Source organism: Ahaetulla prasina, chromosome 6, assembly GCF_028640845.1.
Source record: "Ahaetulla prasina isolate Xishuangbanna chromosome 6, ASM2864084v1, whole genome shotgun sequence".
In the NCBI taxonomy this organism is placed as follows: Eukaryota; Metazoa; Chordata; class Lepidosauria; order Squamata; family Colubridae; genus Ahaetulla; species Ahaetulla prasina.
The window spans coordinates 93,794,726-93,813,905 of record NC_080544.1 but is presented as its reverse complement, the minus strand read 5'-3'; the positions used below and the strand labels follow the sequence as shown (position 1 = coordinate 93,813,905).

Genomic DNA, 19,180 nt, shown 5'->3' with positions numbered 1-19,180 from the left:
ATTTGGTCCTATAACTGGGAAATCAATGCCACTGAAAATGGAAGCAAATTTTCTGCAGCAAATTTTCCTCCTCAAAAAACTTTATATTCTAAGTGAAAAGGCTAAGGCATGATCTTGGCATTTTCCAGCTATGAATTTTCAGTCTCCTTCCTGATTATCTATGAAGAAAAACATAGATGATTTACCTACATCTTTGTCATATGCCAGAAAAAAAATTGAATTATTCAGGGATCAGGAATATAAAATGGCTAGGTTTACAAACATGCTTCACCTGATTACTGAATTAATCCATGTTATAAATGCACACAATCCTTTAAATATGTGACTAATTAGATACTAATTAGCGGGATTCACACAATTTTCTAAAGTTAAAACTATCCCATGTTGTGTGAATGCAGCCATTAGGTCTTTGACTGGTATAGTTAAATATATTCACACAACCTATAAAGCACCAACTCAATGCTAGTTGAGAAAATTTGAATGACAAAATGAAGTTTTCATCGTAATGTTAAGCTATAATAGCACGATTTGTACATGTAGACGATAAAAAGAAAAATGATGTGGCTTAGCATTTTACATGTTTCTGACCAAACAGATACTCTTCATGAAAGACCTAAGAAATGCCCCTAACTGTCTTTAAAGAATCTTTGACAGTTATTGTGATTTGTCTCAGGATCAATTGTGTTGTTTTGTTTTTTGTCATTCAAAAAATACATTTAACTGCTGCCCAGAATATAGGCTTTAGCACTACTAATAATTGGGGGGTGGGGGTTCCTTGGAGTCATTGCTAATTCCTGGCAACTACCTGAACAAGACCCTGTAGCTTTCTTGGCAAGATTTCAGAAGTGATTTACACTGTCTCCTTCCTAGGGCTCACGGGGAGAGACTAGTGCAAGGTCACTCAGCTGGCTGTGTGCCTCATGGTCGTCTGTACCTCTTATAGCAATAGCACTGAGATTTATATATTGCTTCATAGTGCTTTACAGCCTTTTCTAAGCTGTTTACAGAGTCAGCATATGGCCCCCAACAAGCTGGGTAAATTTACAGACCTTGGAAGAATGGAAGGCTGAGTCAACCTTTAGCCTGTGAGAATCAAACTGCTGCCAGTTGGCAAAATTAACCTGCAATATTGCATTCTAACCACTTCACCATCATGGCTCATGGTAATTAGTTTTTTCTTGCTTCTAAAAAATTCCACATTAAGCAGATATTTATCACATATTTCCTTGTGCATTTCAAGCTACTTCTCAACAGTAGGATGTAGTGGCAGGTTGTATGTTTTAGTTAGAAGGTCTAGAATCTCAGCTTTAAGCACTTAAGTGGATGCTATCAAGGCCTGGTGATTTGTTTATGGCCAATAAGTCCTAGCAATTATAAAATATATATTTTAAATGGCAAACTATTTCTGTATTACTGCAAAGAAAACTATATGTAAGTAGCTCAACAATTAGGCCTGAAGATAAAATGGCCAAGACAAAGTTGAAAAGTATGGACCAGTATTAGAAGAGGAGTTCCTCAAAGTGCATATAATTGGAACATGGAATATGAAAGCAAGGAAGCAAAAAAAAAAAATATCTGAAACTGTGAATGGGCCACTGTAAAATCAGATAATTATATGATATCTATGTTGTCAGACCATACAAAAAATGAAAATGTCTCTAGAATTTAAATGTGCTTGGATTTAACTAAATAACTGACAGGATTGTATCTATTATGGTAGAATTAGTGAATATCAATGTTACACAAGTATGTTACACAACTGCAGTGTTACACTGCAGCGCAATGTTACACAACTGCAGTGGTGGAAGACACTAAGAAATTCTATGAGAAATTGCAAAAGATACTAAATGCAACTTCAAGAAAAGACATACTGCTACTTATGGATGGATGGAATACAATACAGAAGAAATGGAGAAACCTGAAATTACAGGAAGGTTTGGATTGGATATCGCAATTAAAGCATATAAAACTATACATGAAAGTAAGAAATGAAGAGAATTAAGAAATATTTCAAAACAGGAAACAAAGAGAATTAAGGACATTACCCACGGGTCTATTAAATGTTTTTAGTGAATATATTATAAGAATAGCAGGATTGGAAGAAATTACAGGCTAAAAACTGGAGGTCAAAACATACCCAGAAATCACCACTTTGTAACTTGATGTTAGAAAAGCTCATTATGTAAGTAAACCAGAAAGTATAAACTCAGGTTAATGAGGTATTAAAAGGTAATGTCAACCAGTGTGCTTAATGAACTTACAATTGACAGCCAAGAAGTGAGTGAGGGGGGAGGGGGGAATTGGACAGAGAGGCTTAATAAATTATAGGACTAGACTGTCTATTTAAGAAATAGAGAAGGAATTAATTGTAGGGACACAATTACAAAAAAAATAAGACTGAATACTAAAGATATTTTTACAACAAAACCATTATAGTAAAACATTGGTCCTTCTGGTATCACTATAGTGAAAGCAATGGTCTTTCCAGTACAGTACACGTACAGCTTTGAAAACTGAGAATTGAAACCAAGATAAAGATAGATGCCGCTGAATTATGCTTCTGGAGATGCTTATTATAACAACATGGATCACAAGAAAAATACATTAGCCAATCCTGGATCAATTTGATTGCTCCTTTAAGGCAGTGTCAATCAGCAAAAACTCACTCTTAACATGGAGATGGATGATGGAGTACCAAAACAATTTAGCAACACAGGGAAATAAGAGAGAACTAAAAAAAAATAGACAGACAGAATCAAGAAGATTACAGGATTGGCCATAAAAAAGCTATGTCATACTACAGCAGACAGATCAAAATGGTTATTATCTAACTACGCACTTATTAGAAGTCAAACCAGACTTGATGGAACCTATCAAATCAATGGTATTCTTCCATGCCGGATACCATTTAGCCATGGCTCTACAGCATTTGAAAAACGCCTCTGTATTTTTTTTTTAAGTAAAAATCCTTGCTCCAAACACTCCTGAGTGTCCTTTTTCCATACTGCTGCACATGCAGACTGAGCTGCATCTTTACTTTTATCAATGCACAATTCATGATTATTTTAGGCATTCGGGTTTTATACCTGAAGCAAAATCACTTGAGACATTTTTACAACAAAATTCTATCCCGTCATAGGCATACATCAGAAATAACTACCCAAGTACAGTATTTGAAACATATTACTTTCCCAGTTTTGGCTATCATATTTTGTGTCACAATTTAATTTTTTCAAAAATATAAAGAAACAGCTTTATAAAGCTATTCAAATATTGTATTTTATAAACAGACTTACCTTAGACTGGGGTATTTTTTGAGTCTTTGTGCTAAATTTTTCTTTCATTTGTTCTAAGAGTTGCTTCACATTTCTTTCTTCAGATGTTCCTAAATATTTTTGGTTAATGTGAAGATAACAGTGCCACTTCGCTGACTCAAAGCCCCAGTGACAAGTCCTCTTGTCTGGAGATCGATGGGAATGCATCACAAAGGTTTGGGGTGAAAACATCCCATAGCATTCCGAACACTGGATACATGGGGAATCTGGCTGAAGATAAAACTGGGGAGCAAACAAACCTTGACACTTTCCCAAGCATTCATGTTCTACTTCAAAGGCACTTCCAGTCTCCTTTAGTTGGGCCAGTGAACTTTTAGCATGAAGCAGGCTGCCATTTTGAGGAAAAGTGCGAGGGCGCAACAATGCATTGCATAATCTTTGAGCATCAGTCAAAGTGATAAGTCCACAAGAAGGAGCATTAAAGGGTAGAATTCCCAAAACTTTTAAGATGTGAAGCTGATCAGAACTGCATCTAGAACAATAGATGTAAAGTTCATCACACACTGTGTTAATTTGCTGTAGAGAATAGTCTCTGAGGACAGAATTCAAAACTTGAGGCAAACAAAGTCTCTTTTCTCCTCCAACTTTAAAACAAGATATAGACTCCCTTTCCAGTAAAGTCTGAGTCAACTCTGTAGAACTATCTGAAGGGACAAGCAATGGGCCAGGAAGAATCTGAGGTGATGGAAGGGGTACAAAAACAGATGACATGTTTTCTTGTGAATGTCGAGCAGAAAATGCTGCTGGTCCACCAAGTGAACTCTGACTGCTTAAATGGAACTGTGCCAATGTATGTTTCAAACCAGGATTTAAGTTCAAAGGCTCTGATGCTGCAGCAATATTTGGTTTGGCATCTTCTTCTCTGTCATCTATAGGATTTTCTTCACATTCATCCAAATGTTCCTTCTTAATGACTGGCAACTTATTTACCGTTGTGTGCATTTTATCCTTTACATGGATTTCTGTCATGACTTTTTTTGATGGAGGGCTGCCATCTTCTTGAGCAACAGTCCCTTTTGATGGATGTCCCAGGATGAATTTTTTCTGTGGAGCTTCCATAGCTAAATTTGAAATAGGTAAATTTGAAATTTCAACAAAGGTAGCTAATTCACATCTCAGTTTCGAGTTAGCTTAGTTGCAAAAACTAATATAGCTTTTTTGAGGTAAATATAAAGAATTACATGAAATTTCTGACATTTAATACAGTATTCTTTCAAAATGATAATATAAAATGTATAACTCAGTATCAGACCAAATTAGTTGGCTCAGACCACTTTGTTTTAAAATGATCCAATGATATAATCCAACATAAAACTGTGATTTAACACAAACTCTACTTTTGAAATTTTCTATTTTTATACAAATAAAGGATCACATTTCGTTCCACTTGAACCTGAATCACACAAATGTACCTGTTCTCACATCCAAGCATGCCAATTTCAAACTAGACTGAGGTTAGATGGAGGTAGCTTTATGCAAAAGAATTCTGATATTCCCAGTATCACAAGCAACACTTTGAGTTTATTGGGCAGAAAAACTGTTCAGCAAGAATGACACTTGTTCTTCTAAAAGAAAGACAAAAGTAATCTGATACCAGAGTCCTGGTTTTAACACTATCTATATGTATCAGACTGTAAATTCCAGTGTTCCAACCACAATACTTAATCAGGAAAAGCAAGTTTGAGACATCAGCAAAATTAACTTCTAGAGCCAGTATTTTACATATATTTATCGATTAAAGGAATATGAACAAAGGGAAGAAAAACAAGAAATTTATAGGAATAGGTTAAAATCAAAAAGCTCCAAATATAATAGGATGCATCCTAAATGGATATATTACTATATTGGGCCCAGAGATTAAAGCACATTAAATTCTTGCACAGCAACAGTTCCAGAGTGAATATAATTCATATTTTAAGATTCTAGATTAAAAGATAAAGATTCTAGGTATGTCTTTGAAACTATTTAATTAACATATTCTAATGTATCCTCTTAGAATCCAAACAATTTCTCTTGCAAAAAAGATCTATGATCAATTTTCCAAAATATTTGTAAAGGACAAATCAGCCATAAAAAATAAAGTAGCAGCAAAGAGCAAAATGTGTTTTAACTCTCCTCCCTCCCCCACATGATAATCCTCTCCCTGTACATGCTATTTTCTCCCCTGGAGATGGGGGGTAGGGGATGCCTTATTTCTTTCTACTCTCATAATTCCTATTACATTTGCTTATGTACAACATCATTTGCTGTTGTTGCTGCGACCTCATGGACAACGTTCCTCCAGGCCTTCCTGTCCTCTACCATCCTCTGGAGTCCATTTAAACTCAGGCCTACTGCTTCAGTGACTCCATCCAACCACCTCCTTCTCTGCGTCCCCTTCTTCTTTTGCTCTCAATCTTTCCCAGCATTAGGCTCTTCTCCAGTGAGTCCTTCCTTCTCATTAGGTGGCCAAAGTATTTCAGTTTCATCTTCAGGATCTGGCCTTCTAAAGAGCAGTCAGGGTTGATTTCCTCTAGGACTGACTTGTTTATTCGCCATGCAGTCCAAGGGACTCGCAGGAGTCTTCTCCAGCACCAGAGTTCAAAGGCCTCAATTTCTTTGGCGCTCAGCCTTTCTTATGGTCCAACCTTCACAGCCATATATTGCAACTGAGAAAACTATGCATGTTCAAAAAGGACAGCTGCATCCATAAATTCCAATGACCTCCACTTCTTATAAATGTGTCATTTAAAATACAATTAAGGCAATTTGATTGCACTATAACCTGACCATCTTTTCTTGTTTTTAGAGGGAAATATTTCCTTCTACCTCTACATACAGATACTAACATAATGATAATAATAATGATCCCTACACTTATTTTGAAAGAAAAGAGAATACAAGGAAAGCTTTTGCTAAATTTTCTCCTTCTTCAACGAGATATTTTACACTTCCATAAAGCCCTCAATTACTGCTTTATTTCATAAACATATACATGGTGCCGCATTTCTTCAATTTTCTTTTAAAAAAAATCTTCTTTCCTCTAGATCTTTAATTTTGCTGCAAAGCTGTAGACTTCCTCTGACTAGAAGCCCACTCCTATAGTTCCCCATTTTCATCTGGAAATTATTCTGAGTTTAGAGAGCACCAAAGACTCCACAATTTATCCCTGAGCTACATTTATTGCCTTCTACACTTACATATACAATTAGAAAATAAATTAAAATGTTTTACACAAATTATTCCTAAGTAATGTTTTCTAGGGATTTGGAGAAGAGACTTCAATCTTTTAAGAGTAATGATGGTGGCAACACTCCAACCACACTCATACTTAAAATTAAGTTCTATACTGCACATTCTACCAGAAATCATTGGAATAAAAAAATTCAAAACACTAAAATCATTAGTATATTTTAAAAACACTAAAACTACAGTCAAATACTAAAATAACTACTCTATATTTAGAGCAACTTCAGCCTTTTCAAATCAACATAAAACTAAAGTTAGATGAGCTTCCTATTATGGAAACTTCTGTTGTATACCAGTTGTTGTACAAAAACAAAACAAACCTCCTCACTATTGTTTTACATAAAGAACTCAAACATAATGAGTTTTAAACAATGCAGATTACATTACAAAACATGAACAGCCAATATTCTTCCAGTTTTTTATTATTCAGCATATTTCTCAAAACCTACCTCCTCAGCACTAGAGAATCACTCTCTCCCATCAACTAAAAAAAACACAAATCATCTCCTATGACTGTGTATGTACATTCAACATACTTTGTCTAAATTTCAAAGTCATGCTACAATAACATATTTTACCCCTAAGCAGAATCATCCTAGTTTCCTATTTACTAGTCATATTCTCATCCCCACTCAATGAAAAAAACACCCCTGCATTATTTTCCCATAAAAGCAGCAAAGCCCTCAGATTAAAAAAAAAATGTCTCCCTTTATTAATTGCCACACAAGTTCCCATGTCACACCGACCTCAATTTCACACAAAACCTTTCTGAAATTCAGGCGTTCAAATAATTCAGCGCTTATATTGCACAACCACAGTAAACCACCCCTTTCTCCATATCTATATAATAACCTTTAAAAAAGCTATCTGAAGGCTCGGCGTGGCAGTTACCCGAACCTATATCCTCCTGACAGCAGTTATTTTCAATGAAGACAAGAGTTAGAAAATGGCAGGCAAAGCGTCCCCGAAAGGCTGGCTTAACCACTCAAGTCTGCAGAACACAGCCACAACTGATCGGTTGAGGTACTTCTTAAGGTTTGCCGTTCACCCTTTGCCCCAAAGAGCAAAAGTTGGGCCCGATCCATTGCAAAAAAAACAAACGAACACCCTATACTCCGCCTGGAATCCTTGCGGCCGGCAGACACGCCAAAAAGAGGAGCAAAACTTCCCCAAGCAGACATTCACGTGAATAAGATTTACCTGAAGCTGGAAAACGCAACCTCCTCCCCCGAGGGCTTCCAGTACGTGTGTGTGGGGGGGGGGGCGTCGTTCCTCTCATAACACCCCCCTCCCCAAAATATAATAACCTGCCCTCCCCCCTGAGAAAAAGCGAGGAAACTCCTTCTTTGTCCCTGACCCAATTCTTTGGGTCCCGGAGTTTGCTCTCCCGCAAATATCACTTTGCTGAAGTTAAGCAGCTTCAAAGCCCCCCCCCTCCACCTCTTCTTCCTCTCTTTACCCCGGGCCGTGAGGCAGGCTGGCAGGCTGCATTCGCGGGCGGAATTCCCCCTCCTTTGCCCTGCCTTCAACTCTCCTCCTTCCCCCTTTCTTCAGCCAGACGGGCTGGCTCGTCTGCTGCTCCAGACGCTCCTCCTCCCTCCTCCCCCCGCAGGGGTGAGGAAGGTGAAGTCTAGCAGCGGAGGCGGGGAGGGCGACGGCGGCGACGATGCCGCCGCGGCCGCGCGGGGCTTGGGAGAGTCTGAAAGGGGCTGCTGCACCCTCCCGTCCGCCCCCCCCTCGTCTGCCCTCCCCCCATTCACCCTCCAAATAATAATAATAATAATAATATTTTAATTTGTATACCGCCCTTCTCCCGAAGGACTCAGGGCGGTGAACAGGCAGATAAAATATAAATACACACAATAATTAAAAACATCCCTTAAAAAACTAATTTAAATGCCCAAAATGTTAAAAACCGTACTCCCCCGTAAAATCACAGAATGATGATCCGGGAGGGGGGGGGCTTTCCCGCCCCTCCTACACTACTCCCCCCCCCCGCCAGGAAGCTTAATTCCGCCCCGCAGCCCTGCTTCTCAGCCCATAGCGGCGCCCCCCAAACCTACTCCCGGACCTCCTCCTTCCTTCGCTCCTGCTACCAAGCCCGCCCCCGCCCCGAGCGATCTAGGCCAGCCTTCCCTTACTCCGTGCCGTCTCTCCCCGCGGAGCGGCTGGGTTACAACTCCCATCCTCCACCCTCCCCCGCTCCGGGGAGCACCGGCGTCGTGGGGCAGCTCAGGTGGAGAAGACGGGGTGGGGGTGAAAAACCGAGTCCTGGCTGTGGGGGGGCGGCGGCGGCGTCCCCCCCACATGTAACTCCTTCCCACCCACCCCCCCACCCCGGGTCGCGGGGGGTGGGGGGGGGGATGGGTGCTCGCCTCTCCTCCCCCCTCCCTTTCCCCGCCGTTCCATTACCTCAGTGTAACCTACACGCCGCCCGCGCGCTGCCCTCCGCCCACCCGCCCGGTCTTCTTTTCCACAGACTGCCCCACTCCCCCATTGAGGGAGGGTGGTGGAAACGTCCTCTCCTTACCGCACATCCCAGCGGGCGCCCCGGTTCTTCCCAAGAGTGGAAGAGAAGCGGCTGCCGCCGCCAACGTACCGCCCACCCGTGACCTCACTGCAGAGACAGGAGGAGGAGGAAGAGGGTGGAAAAGCCGCCGTGACGGAGGCGGCGGCGGTGGCGGCGGCGGCGCAAGGGCAGGAATCCGCCCGGCTCGCGCGTCCTGCCAAGCCCCGCCCCTGTCTGGGCCAGGCGGCGCCGGCGCTGCTCTGCGGCGCGTGTGTGTCTGCCAAGAGACGTCATCCTGCTTCCCCCGCCTTGGGGGAGGGGGGTGGGGAGGCGAGCGAGGGAACCCCCGTCTGCGGCGCCGTCGAAACGCCGCTCGGCTGGACTCGATCGAAGCGTGGCCCAGACCACGATAGGGGTGGGCGGAGGGGGGGGGGAAGAGGTCGTTAGATTCCCTAAGCCCGTTCAGGTGCAGTGCCTGGGGCCACGTGACTCCCCGGCGTCTCTCCCGCCCTGGCGTGGTACGATCCCGACCTTGGTTGACCTCGAAAACCTGAGCCGGCGCTATTCGCGCCAGGCTCTGTTGGGAGAGGAGACCACCAGGAAATCCCAAGCCAGGGAGGTGGGGGGTGGAAATACTGTAAGGCAGCCACTTCCGTATCGCCGCAAGGTATAGCTATAGGCTATATATATATAGACACACACACACACGCAGGCTAGCCATAAGTCCTCCGGGTCTAAGGTGGCTGGGGAAATTCGTATCTTTCCCCTGCTTCGACTCCCCGTCTCGTCCTCCCCGGAATGTCTCCTCCAAGCCACGTAGCGTGTTTTATGAGTAGGCAGCCTCTCTGCCTTCCTCTTGGGGTCGTTTTTAGAAGAGCAAGCCGCAGGGCGAGGGTGCCGCAGAGGTTTTGCACTATACTCCATTCGGGATGCGGGTGTGAAAATGAGGATGCCTTTGGCGGAGGAGTGGGGGCGGGCGCAGACTGATCTTACGTGGTATTTAAGGACCAGACAGAGAAACCAGCCGCCTCCGGATTTTCCGGGACTTTAGATCCCAGGATTTCCGAATCAGGACATCTTGACTTAGTGGTGATTCCAGCAAATGGGAGTCTAAATGCTAATTCCTGGCTAGGAATTCTGGGAGTTGGAGTTCTGGCACATCTGGAGTTCACCTGATGGGGAAAAGCTAAACCAGACTCTCTGCTGCCATTTCGAAAACGAAGTGTTGGTGCAATTAGTTGCTTAAAGCAGAAAATCCAAATGACGTCTTCCCCTCCCACTTCCATTACTCAAAAGTTGTAACTCTGATGTCACTCGATGGGGGAATTTATATCATCTCGTGATAAACTCTCTTTATGTGTTTGGTTTTAGGTTGTCTGGTCAAAAACCCCAGATTGTATCTTGCAATCACCTTTGAATCCAGAGTTTATAAACCTTAGCAACTAGCCTGGGATTCTGGGGAGAGAAGTCTACATATCTTAAAGCAGGGGTCTCCAACCTTGGTCCCTTTAAGACTTGTGGACTTCAACTCCCAGAGTTCCTCAACCAGCTTTGCTGGCTGAGGGACTCTGGGAGTTGAAGTCCACAAGTCTTAAAGGGACCAAGGTTGGAGACCCCGTCTTAAAGTAGCTGAGATTGAGAAACCATGCTTTAACCTCTACATATATTCTGACTATAAAGTTGGAGTTTACAAGTAACAAGGTGTTTTTTTTTCAATCTTATGGTATTGCTTTCCATCACAGCTGTTAGAATCAAATAGTTTATTTAGCAAGACTTTTTTTAATGAGGGGAGGAGTCATTGTTAACCAGTTTTCTCTCCTTTAAAGATACTTCCTGTATGTTTCTTAAACATCTGTGTAGCCTCCAATCACAATTAAATATGTGACCCAGTTATAGGAGCACGTAAACCAAGAATTTCAGAAAATGCACAATAAGTGTGTGTGCCTTCAAGACATTTTTGACTTTCAGTAACTACCTGGACTAGTCTGTTTTCTTGGAAAACTATTTTTAGAAGTGGTTTGTCCTTACCTTCTTTTTGGACTGAGAGTGACTGGCCCAAAGTTACCCAGCTACCTTCATGCCAAAAACAGTCTCAATTACTAAGGCAGGATGATTAAAACAATATGCAGTCATCCTAAGCAAAAATACCAAATCTTTGATTTAAGGATCAAGTCCTCTAAATTCTGGTAAGGGTGAAAACAAAGAGAAGAGAGAGGCAAGACATCTGAATTTGAAAAAATACATTTGCAATGAATTCAGTAATGTTTGCATTTACAAGACTCACTGAAAAAGAAATGACTATACTGTGCTGGAATAACACTACTGGTACAAACAAGTTGGTAAAGACATATTAAAGGTAAAGGTTCCCCTCTCACATACGTGCTGGTCGTTGCCGACTCTAGGGGGCAGTGCTCATCTCCATTTCAAAGCCAAAGAGCCAGCGCTGTCCGAAGACGTCTCCGTGGTCATGTGGCCAGCATGACTGAACGCCAAAGACACACAGAACGCTGTTACCTTTCCACCAAAGGTGGTCCCTATTTTTTCTACTTGCATTTTTACGTACTTTCGAAACTGCTAGGTTGGCAGAAGCTGGGACCGTTACACGGCAGCACTAGGGATTTGAACTGCCGACCTTTCGATCGACAAGCTCAGCTGTCTTGGCCCCTGAGCCACCGCGTCCCTATAAAGACATATTAAAATCATCTAAAATAGAAACAATTGTGATCAATCACAATTTGTACAGCTGTTATTTGAGTAAAACATGACTTTTTGGGTAGCAGATAGCACAGAGAAACATTGACATTGGGTGTATAATTTTTATATAAAAATATATGTAGTGTATATGTACTATATATGTATTATATATTTATAATGTATGTTTAATATTACAAATATATATATGTACAATAGTAATGTAAGTATACAATAGTAATTTAATTATAATTTGTATATATTTGTGTATATATATATATATATATATATATATATATATATAGAGAGAGAGAGAGAGAGAGAGAGAGAGAGAGAGAGAAAATCATGTGTATGGTATCATTCTTTACGAACAGAAAGCAAGCTGAATGGAAAGAGGAAGAAAGTGATGAAAGCTCTAAAAATTCCAGTTGTACTAATAAGGGGCATGTTAAATAGTAATATGCAAACTAAGTCATTCAAGAAAAGGCGACGTAATGCTCTACTAGCTACCTCCGTTTCGATTGGCGCTGATGATACAACTTTCAGTTCAAAAAGCCACTGCTGGAAAAGCTGAATTCCCACGCAAACTATTTGCTCAGCCATAAAACATTGCTTTCAAATCACAATGGCCAAGTTCATGTATCACAAATACTACACTCAAAACAAACAGACAATATGGTGGAATATTAGGGCTAATAGATTTTGTATTATGGATAACATGCTATGGGAACCCAAATTAGGAGTGTTAATTGTCAGCTGGATTGATTTAACAGGAGATTCAGATCACTTGGTAAGATGTCAGAGAACTGCCCAAGAAACAATCGAAAATGAATTCGAGTGGGAATGGGAAAGAGAAATACAGAGTATTTCTTGCAAAGTAAGTAACTTGCAAGCAGCAGCTGAATAATAAATCTGGTTGTATTTGAGGACTATCTGTAAACCAGCCAGAACGAAATGTGGGTTTTATGGGTAGTCCTCAAATACAACCATTGGTTTAGTGAGCCTTTGTAGAAAAAAAATGAGTTATGGCCATTTTTCACACTTACGACCATTGCAGCATTCCCATCGTCATTAGCATTAGCATTCCATCCTCCCATACTACGTAGTGTATCAGACAGTAAGGGATCTCCATCATTTTCTGTTTGGGGTGAGAACTTCAGGGTCTTCCCATGCAATGTTTAAAGACTTTTAAGTCTTCTATCTCCATGGTTACATGATCAAACTTCAGATGCTTGGGAACTGACTCATATTTATGACGGTTGCAGTGTCCCGGGGTCATGTGATCACCCTTTGCAACCTTCTGACAAGCGAAGTCAATGGGGAAGCCAGATTCATTTAACAACCATGTTACTAACTTAACTGCGTCAAGAAAGGTTGTAAAATGGGGCAAAGCTCACTTAACAACTGTTTCACTTAGCACTGGACATTTTGTGTTCATTTGTGGTTGTGATTCGAGAACCATCTTTATTAGATTCTAATTTTTTTTTTTTAAAAAAAATCCAACTTCCTCTCTTAAGAGCCTTGGGTGGTGAGCTCAATTTAGACAGGGAACGAGCAAAAGAAAATGGACGGTGGAAGCAATGTAATTTATATAATCAGAACACCAAATCCACAACTTTCATTATGGTCCACAAGATTGCTAGCAAAGTTGTAAAGCTCTGAGTTCTCATACAAGATAAAATAAATATAACAAGTTCTTTTAAGGAGCTTTCTATGTGGCAGTGTGAAAATTCCACAGTGCAATTTTAAGGTCTCTTTATAGCTCACCTTTCACATTTTTTTTATGTGGTTTCTGATAGGTGATGTCTCTCTCACCCACACATGAAGAGAAAAGCGAGACAACTGATCTGCATTTTTAATACACAAGTGAAAATTGCTCTCCCAAATTGCTTCACGTTGAAAGAAAGGTGTTGACCAGGGTTGTACAAAAATTAAAAATAACCTTCCTGTCAAACTGGTTAACACACACACCAAGCCTGTTTTTCAAACTGCTAAAATGGATTCAGAATTTTATCACACATTTTTATGAATTAATTTTTATGCCCATTGTAAATATCTGTTGTACCAAAAAAGATGATTTCCTACATTAACCGAATACATAATTAAAACATGAGGAAATTGGTTTGATTTAAAAAAGAATAGTTTGCAACTGCTCAAGAACCATTTCTGATTTTATTTATTCAGTATTTATAACCAATGATCCTGCATCAGTTCCTAGCAGATGGGTGTTGAAGTTCTAACACTCAAATCTATCATTAATCCTCACCTAACAGATAATACCTCAGATGAAATTTTTACCGTGTGTGTCTTTAAAGCAATTTCTGAACATTGTGCTTCAAAAACCTATGAACAGAAAGGCCAATAAATATAGAAATCAGACGTCTTGCCAAGTGAAATTCTTAGTGTCTATTTGCTATCCTCCCCCTTTGTTTCCTGGCAAATTTTTAACTAAAATAAGACCTTATTATTAAGAAAAGCTATTCTAAATTTTACCTATTGTTAACAATATGGTTACCAAGAATTAGCATCGTGTGTTTAAATAATGATCATTACAGCAACTATACAAAACAATTTTCATTTCCTTACTATTAATGCCTTACCAGATGTAAAGATAGACATATATTGTAGAGATCAGAAGGAATGGCCTTAAAAGAGCGCCCTCTCACACACAAACTTTGAAAGAAGAGTTAAATGATTGACAGTTGCGTCTTTAGTCGGAGGCAATGGCTTATCACAGAATTATCATCAGTGCCATGAAATAACGTAGGATCTTACTTGCTGCATTTTGTAAATTCTCCTCCAAGTAATACCTGAAAAGTTTCTGTGGAGATAATGAATACTTGTGAATGGCTCAACTATTTTCCCTAGACTTACAACCCAGCCTAAATTCTGTTTACCTAGTTTTCTTAAAAGTCCACTTCTTTTCAAGGACCACAACATTTCTTCATTGTTATTGTAATTCTCTTTCGGAGCTCAGTTGTGCACAGTTCATGTTCCCCACCCTGCAATCGAGGTTTACTTAAATCTTTTATTCTGTTTTTAGTGGCTAATGCAGTGGTGAAATCCTCTGAGGTCTGCTACTGGTTCGCTGCGTGGGTGCCAAATGCACACTTTGCACACGCATGCGTGGTGCGTGCCAAACACGCGCTTTGTGCACATGCGCACCACAGGTGCTACTGCGCAGCACTGAAGAAGACGGCTTAAGAAGCCTTTTCTAAGGTAAGAACAGCAAGAGTGGGGGGGGGAACAGCTGTGTTGCGCGATTTAGATTCACTAGAAAGCAGGAATATAAATTGCGTGGCACAGCTGATCATCAAAAATACCGATTCGTCTGAACCTGTAGCAATTTTTTACTACCAGTTCGCCTGAACTGGTTGTTTTATTACTACTGATTGGTCCGAACTGGTAGCATTTCAACCCTGGGCTAATGCATACGGATTTTATTACGTACTTCTCAGTTCTGTATTCTCCTGTTTTTCTTGGTGCATAGTTCTCACTTCTGTATAAAATAAAATTCTCACACACCACCACGAGTGATGTAGCATGCATACTTTCTCTTAATGAAGCATACTTTAACACATTAGTTGTCAGTATGAACAACTCTGTGTGGTGTTGGCGAGCTTCATAGTACCCCTAGGGAACAAGGAGCAGATTTGCTATTGGCACTTTCTAAGTCCTCCCCCTGCCCCCCAAACATAAAACTCAAGTGCAAAAACAGTACTTTGGATCACAGTTAACCTTCAAGCAGCTTCAATCAACCATAGAATATAGCACTGGAAGTAATTTATACCCTGCACTGGTGTGACACACAACCATCCAACTTATCATTGTTTACTCCTCTGCCAAATGAAGGAGTATGGCTGTGAGTAAGCTTGCGTCCTCTGCTTATCTTAGCTAGGTGGGGCATTAACTATTAGGTTGGCCCATTGAGGTTCTCACTGCATCATATCCTACATTACAATGGACTTTTTGTCAACAAATGGGGACTCTCTTTTGCAGTTTGGGTAGCTCCCTGAAGAAGGTTGCTGCACTATTGATGAATCAGAGAAAACAAAAAATGTAAGTGCCAGTGAGGATACCTACAGTATGCTGTTTTTTGGTTATTGGTTAGGAGGTAGACAGACATGGATGGGATTACTCTGAAGTGGGTGATTATCTTGTCTGCATTCCAGGGCAATACACATCACTAATGTCTGCTTTTCTTTTATGTACACTGAAAGCTATGCACCAAGGCAAATTCCTTGTGTGTCCACTCACACTTGGCTAATAAAGAATTCTATTCTATTCTGTTCTTGCCAGAGAAAGCAGAATTAACTGTAAGCAAAAGACAATGTTTATACCACTCTTACATGAAAAATAGCAAATGTAGTCATTCAAAGGGTATTTGAGAAAAAGAGCAGGACGAATTGCAACACAGGATATAAACAAAAGCCCTGCTTTTTTTTTTATTTTGAAACTTAAAAATGACAGTTTAAAAAGTATGTAGAAATTTCAGGAGATGGTTACACAAATATCAAAGGCAACAAAAGAAGGAAACTCACAACAGAATAGAACAAGTTCAGTGAAAACATCCACCAACACAGTTTTTATACAAAACCAACAGTTACATCCCATCATGCTGCATTAGCTTGTCCATATCTGAATTCCTCGTTCAATTATTTTAAAATAGCTTCTACATTTTCATAAAAAGGTTTAAAAATTAACACTTTAATATGATGGCATTTACCTGAAACAAATATGAAAAAAAAACCCTCAAAATACATCTGTTTTAATATTCAAATCTTCGTTAAAGTTGACATCACAAAATGAAATATACACTACACAAGTACACAGACAGACGGACAGACAGACAGACACATTTACAGGAGGGAGTAGAAGTAATTATGTCTGTAAATGCATCAATTTTGTGCTTAGAATTCTTGAATGTTAAAATTTTATTCTAGACTTGTGCGAGTCAGACAAAGTACTTCTGGTAAGAAAACCATTTTATACCGAGCCCATTGTAAGTAGCCTAATTTTATTTGCTGTAATGAAGAAATCTGAAGAGGGAAGGAGTCAAGCATTTAAGTTCATGCCACAGAAATAATTGCTGCCCTCCTCAAAAGATTACTAAAGATAACTTACCAGATCTAAAACTTACCAGGACTAAAAAAATGTTTAGATGTACCCTGAGTATGACACAGCTTGTTAGCATTATAATGAAAGTACAAGAATCAATGAGTGCTTTTATTTGAATAATACAAAATAATTCATACTATTCAAATAAACAAATTTTCCCCCGTGCACTGAAATTCAAGAGATGCCAGAGTAGCAAAAAGAGTAATCTGTACTCGTGAGGATTTAACTGGGAAATCTGTCACTCCATTGACAGCCAGACTGATTTGGCTGGTGTGACTATGTGGGTGCCTCTTTCTCTCTTATTGCTCCTCCCGATTCATATCATATCGTAACACTAAACATGATCTATCAATCAGAACGGAGCTTGAAGGGATCTTGGAGGTCTTCTAGTCTAATCCCCTGTTCAAGCAGGAGACCCTATGCATTTCAGAAAAGTGCCTGTCCAATCTTTTCTTAAAAACCTCCAGTGATGAAACATCTACAAACTTCTGGAGGCAAGCCATCCCGCTGGTTAATTGTCCTCACTGTTAGAAAGTTTCTCCTTAATTTTTTCCCTGATTATTGGTTTCCCCCTACTGTTTCTTGTCTTGCCTTTTGGTCCTTTGGAAAATAAGCTGAGCTCCTCGTTTGTGGCAGCCCGTCAGATACTGGAACACTGCTATCATGTCTCTCCTAGTCCTTCTTTTCTCTAGACTGGCCATACCCAATTCCAATTCAACCATTCTTCATACGTTTTTGTCTCGAGGCCCTTAATCATCTTAGTGGCTCTTCTTTGCATTTTTTCCCCCGAAGTCTCAACATCTTTTTTGTTTTATACATAGAATACCAGCTTGTTAAAAACATTGTGTAAGTAAATTATGGTCCCCGTTAATATGATGAAATAGCCGCATGAGACCTACTTTTGGAACATTATCTACCTATTTCTCCTCAAAAAGACCCAACAACTGATTTTTTTTTGTTTTTTGCTTCAATTAGCTTTATACTATATAGTAATCAAAAAGCTGAGGAAGGCACTCATTTATATAGCATAAGTTATCAAAGATTTCACTAAAAATTAAAAGCAATGAAGTCCATGTGCTTGATAAGAAAATTTTCTTTTACAACAGAACCGTTAATGTCATTGCATCTACTATCCGTGGTTCTCTCCCTGTCACCAGAAATGCTATATCACTTTAATTTAGTCTGAAGAATGAAGGCTTCATTCATAATTCTTAAGGGATAAAGATAATAAGCATATATAAGATGTTTCAAAGTCACAATTATCGCAAGAGAGTAATTATACAGAGATTTAATCAGAGGCACATCCCACCCAATTCAATGGGGTCTCAATAACGAAGTCAATTCACAGTAAATTCAGAACGTTTACAAAATGAGAGCAGCTTTTTATACTATCTGTATAAAAGCTCCTATCTTGTGCGGACATAACATTTAGTATATTCAGTGTGGGGGTACATCTTATTTTGCAATTTTTTAAAAAAGTAAAAGTGTTTTCAGAATTAATTTGGTAGCTTAATTTAGATAATGCAGTAAGTAAAAATAAGTAAAGATAGAGGGAGAAAAAAAACACGATGCAGTCTTACTATCTCTAAACGTAGCTGTCAGAAAACCACGCTTTATATACAATTTGCTAAACATCACTTAATGCAACAGCAAATCTATAAAACACAAACTAACTTTACCTGTGAAGCAGAACATCTGGCAAAATCTTTTATTTCATATAACTCCTGCCCAGAACAATTACCGTGTCTTAGACTCCAATGTTGGTGGAATTGTTAGTATTCTTTTGTTTCCTTTTATATCAGTGAAAAAGTATTCCGCTTACAGCAAGTTAATGATACGTTATGATAAAGTTCATACCAGATGACAAATGCATTGGATCCATTGCTTCCCAACAGAAACATTTTTCACCCATGCAGGCAAAACATTTACAAAAAAGATGGCACAGGTTACGCGTAGGAGATCAGACACATTCTTCGGCTGACATCAGGAGGGGATTGATATATTCAAATCCTTCAAACTCGGACTGATCAATCTTCTTTACAATATCACTGAAAGTATGAGCAACAATACCAAAATTAAATTTCTATTCCAAAATTAAAGTACAGGTAGTCCTCATCTTAAGACTGGTTACTTAGCAACCGAAGTTACAATGGACCTCCCCAGGACTACTTATGATTGAGATTTGACGTTCCAAAGGCAACTCCCCCATAGTCACATGACTGCATTTTGAGTGCTCTGTAACAGGGCCACATTTACAGCCAGTTGCCCTGTCTTGGAGTCACGTGACTATGATTTATGA

At 39.8% G+C, this 19,180-nt stretch overlaps 2 protein-coding genes across 6 annotated transcripts in view; both read right to left on the bottom strand.

Moving 5' to 3' along the window:
- The window catches only part of SKIL (SKI like proto-oncogene), a 28,693-nt gene extending 18,534 nt beyond the window's left edge, over positions 1-10,159 (bottom strand). For 2 of the 5 annotated variants that reach the window (XR_009155720.1, XM_058188259.1), the window contains exons 1-2: positions 7,764-8,262; positions 3,297-4,396 (exon numbers count right to left, since the gene is read on the bottom strand). Coding sequence is in view for 4 of the 5 variants with exons in the window: in XM_058188259.1 (XP_058044242.1) it covers positions 3,297-4,396; positions 7,764-7,842 (1,179 nt within the window). In the remaining variant the exon portion in view is untranslated. Of the gene's footprint in view, positions 1-3,296; positions 4,397-7,763; positions 8,263-8,975; positions 8,994-9,093; positions 9,269-10,065 lie in introns of those variants that run through there. The other 3 variants (XM_058188262.1, XM_058188261.1, XM_058188263.1) reach the window with 3 other exon arrangements.
- A 6,025-nt stretch (positions 10,160-16,184) lies between these two features.
- Positions 16,185-19,180, bottom strand: part of PRKCI (protein kinase C iota) — a 43,868-nt gene continuing 40,872 nt past the window's right edge. The window contains exon 18 of the mRNA XM_058189374.1: positions 16,185-18,929. Within this exon, the coding sequence (XP_058045357.1) occupies positions 18,842-18,929 (88 nt within the window). The 3' untranslated portion in view covers positions 16,185-18,841. The remainder of the gene's footprint in view (positions 18,930-19,180) is intronic.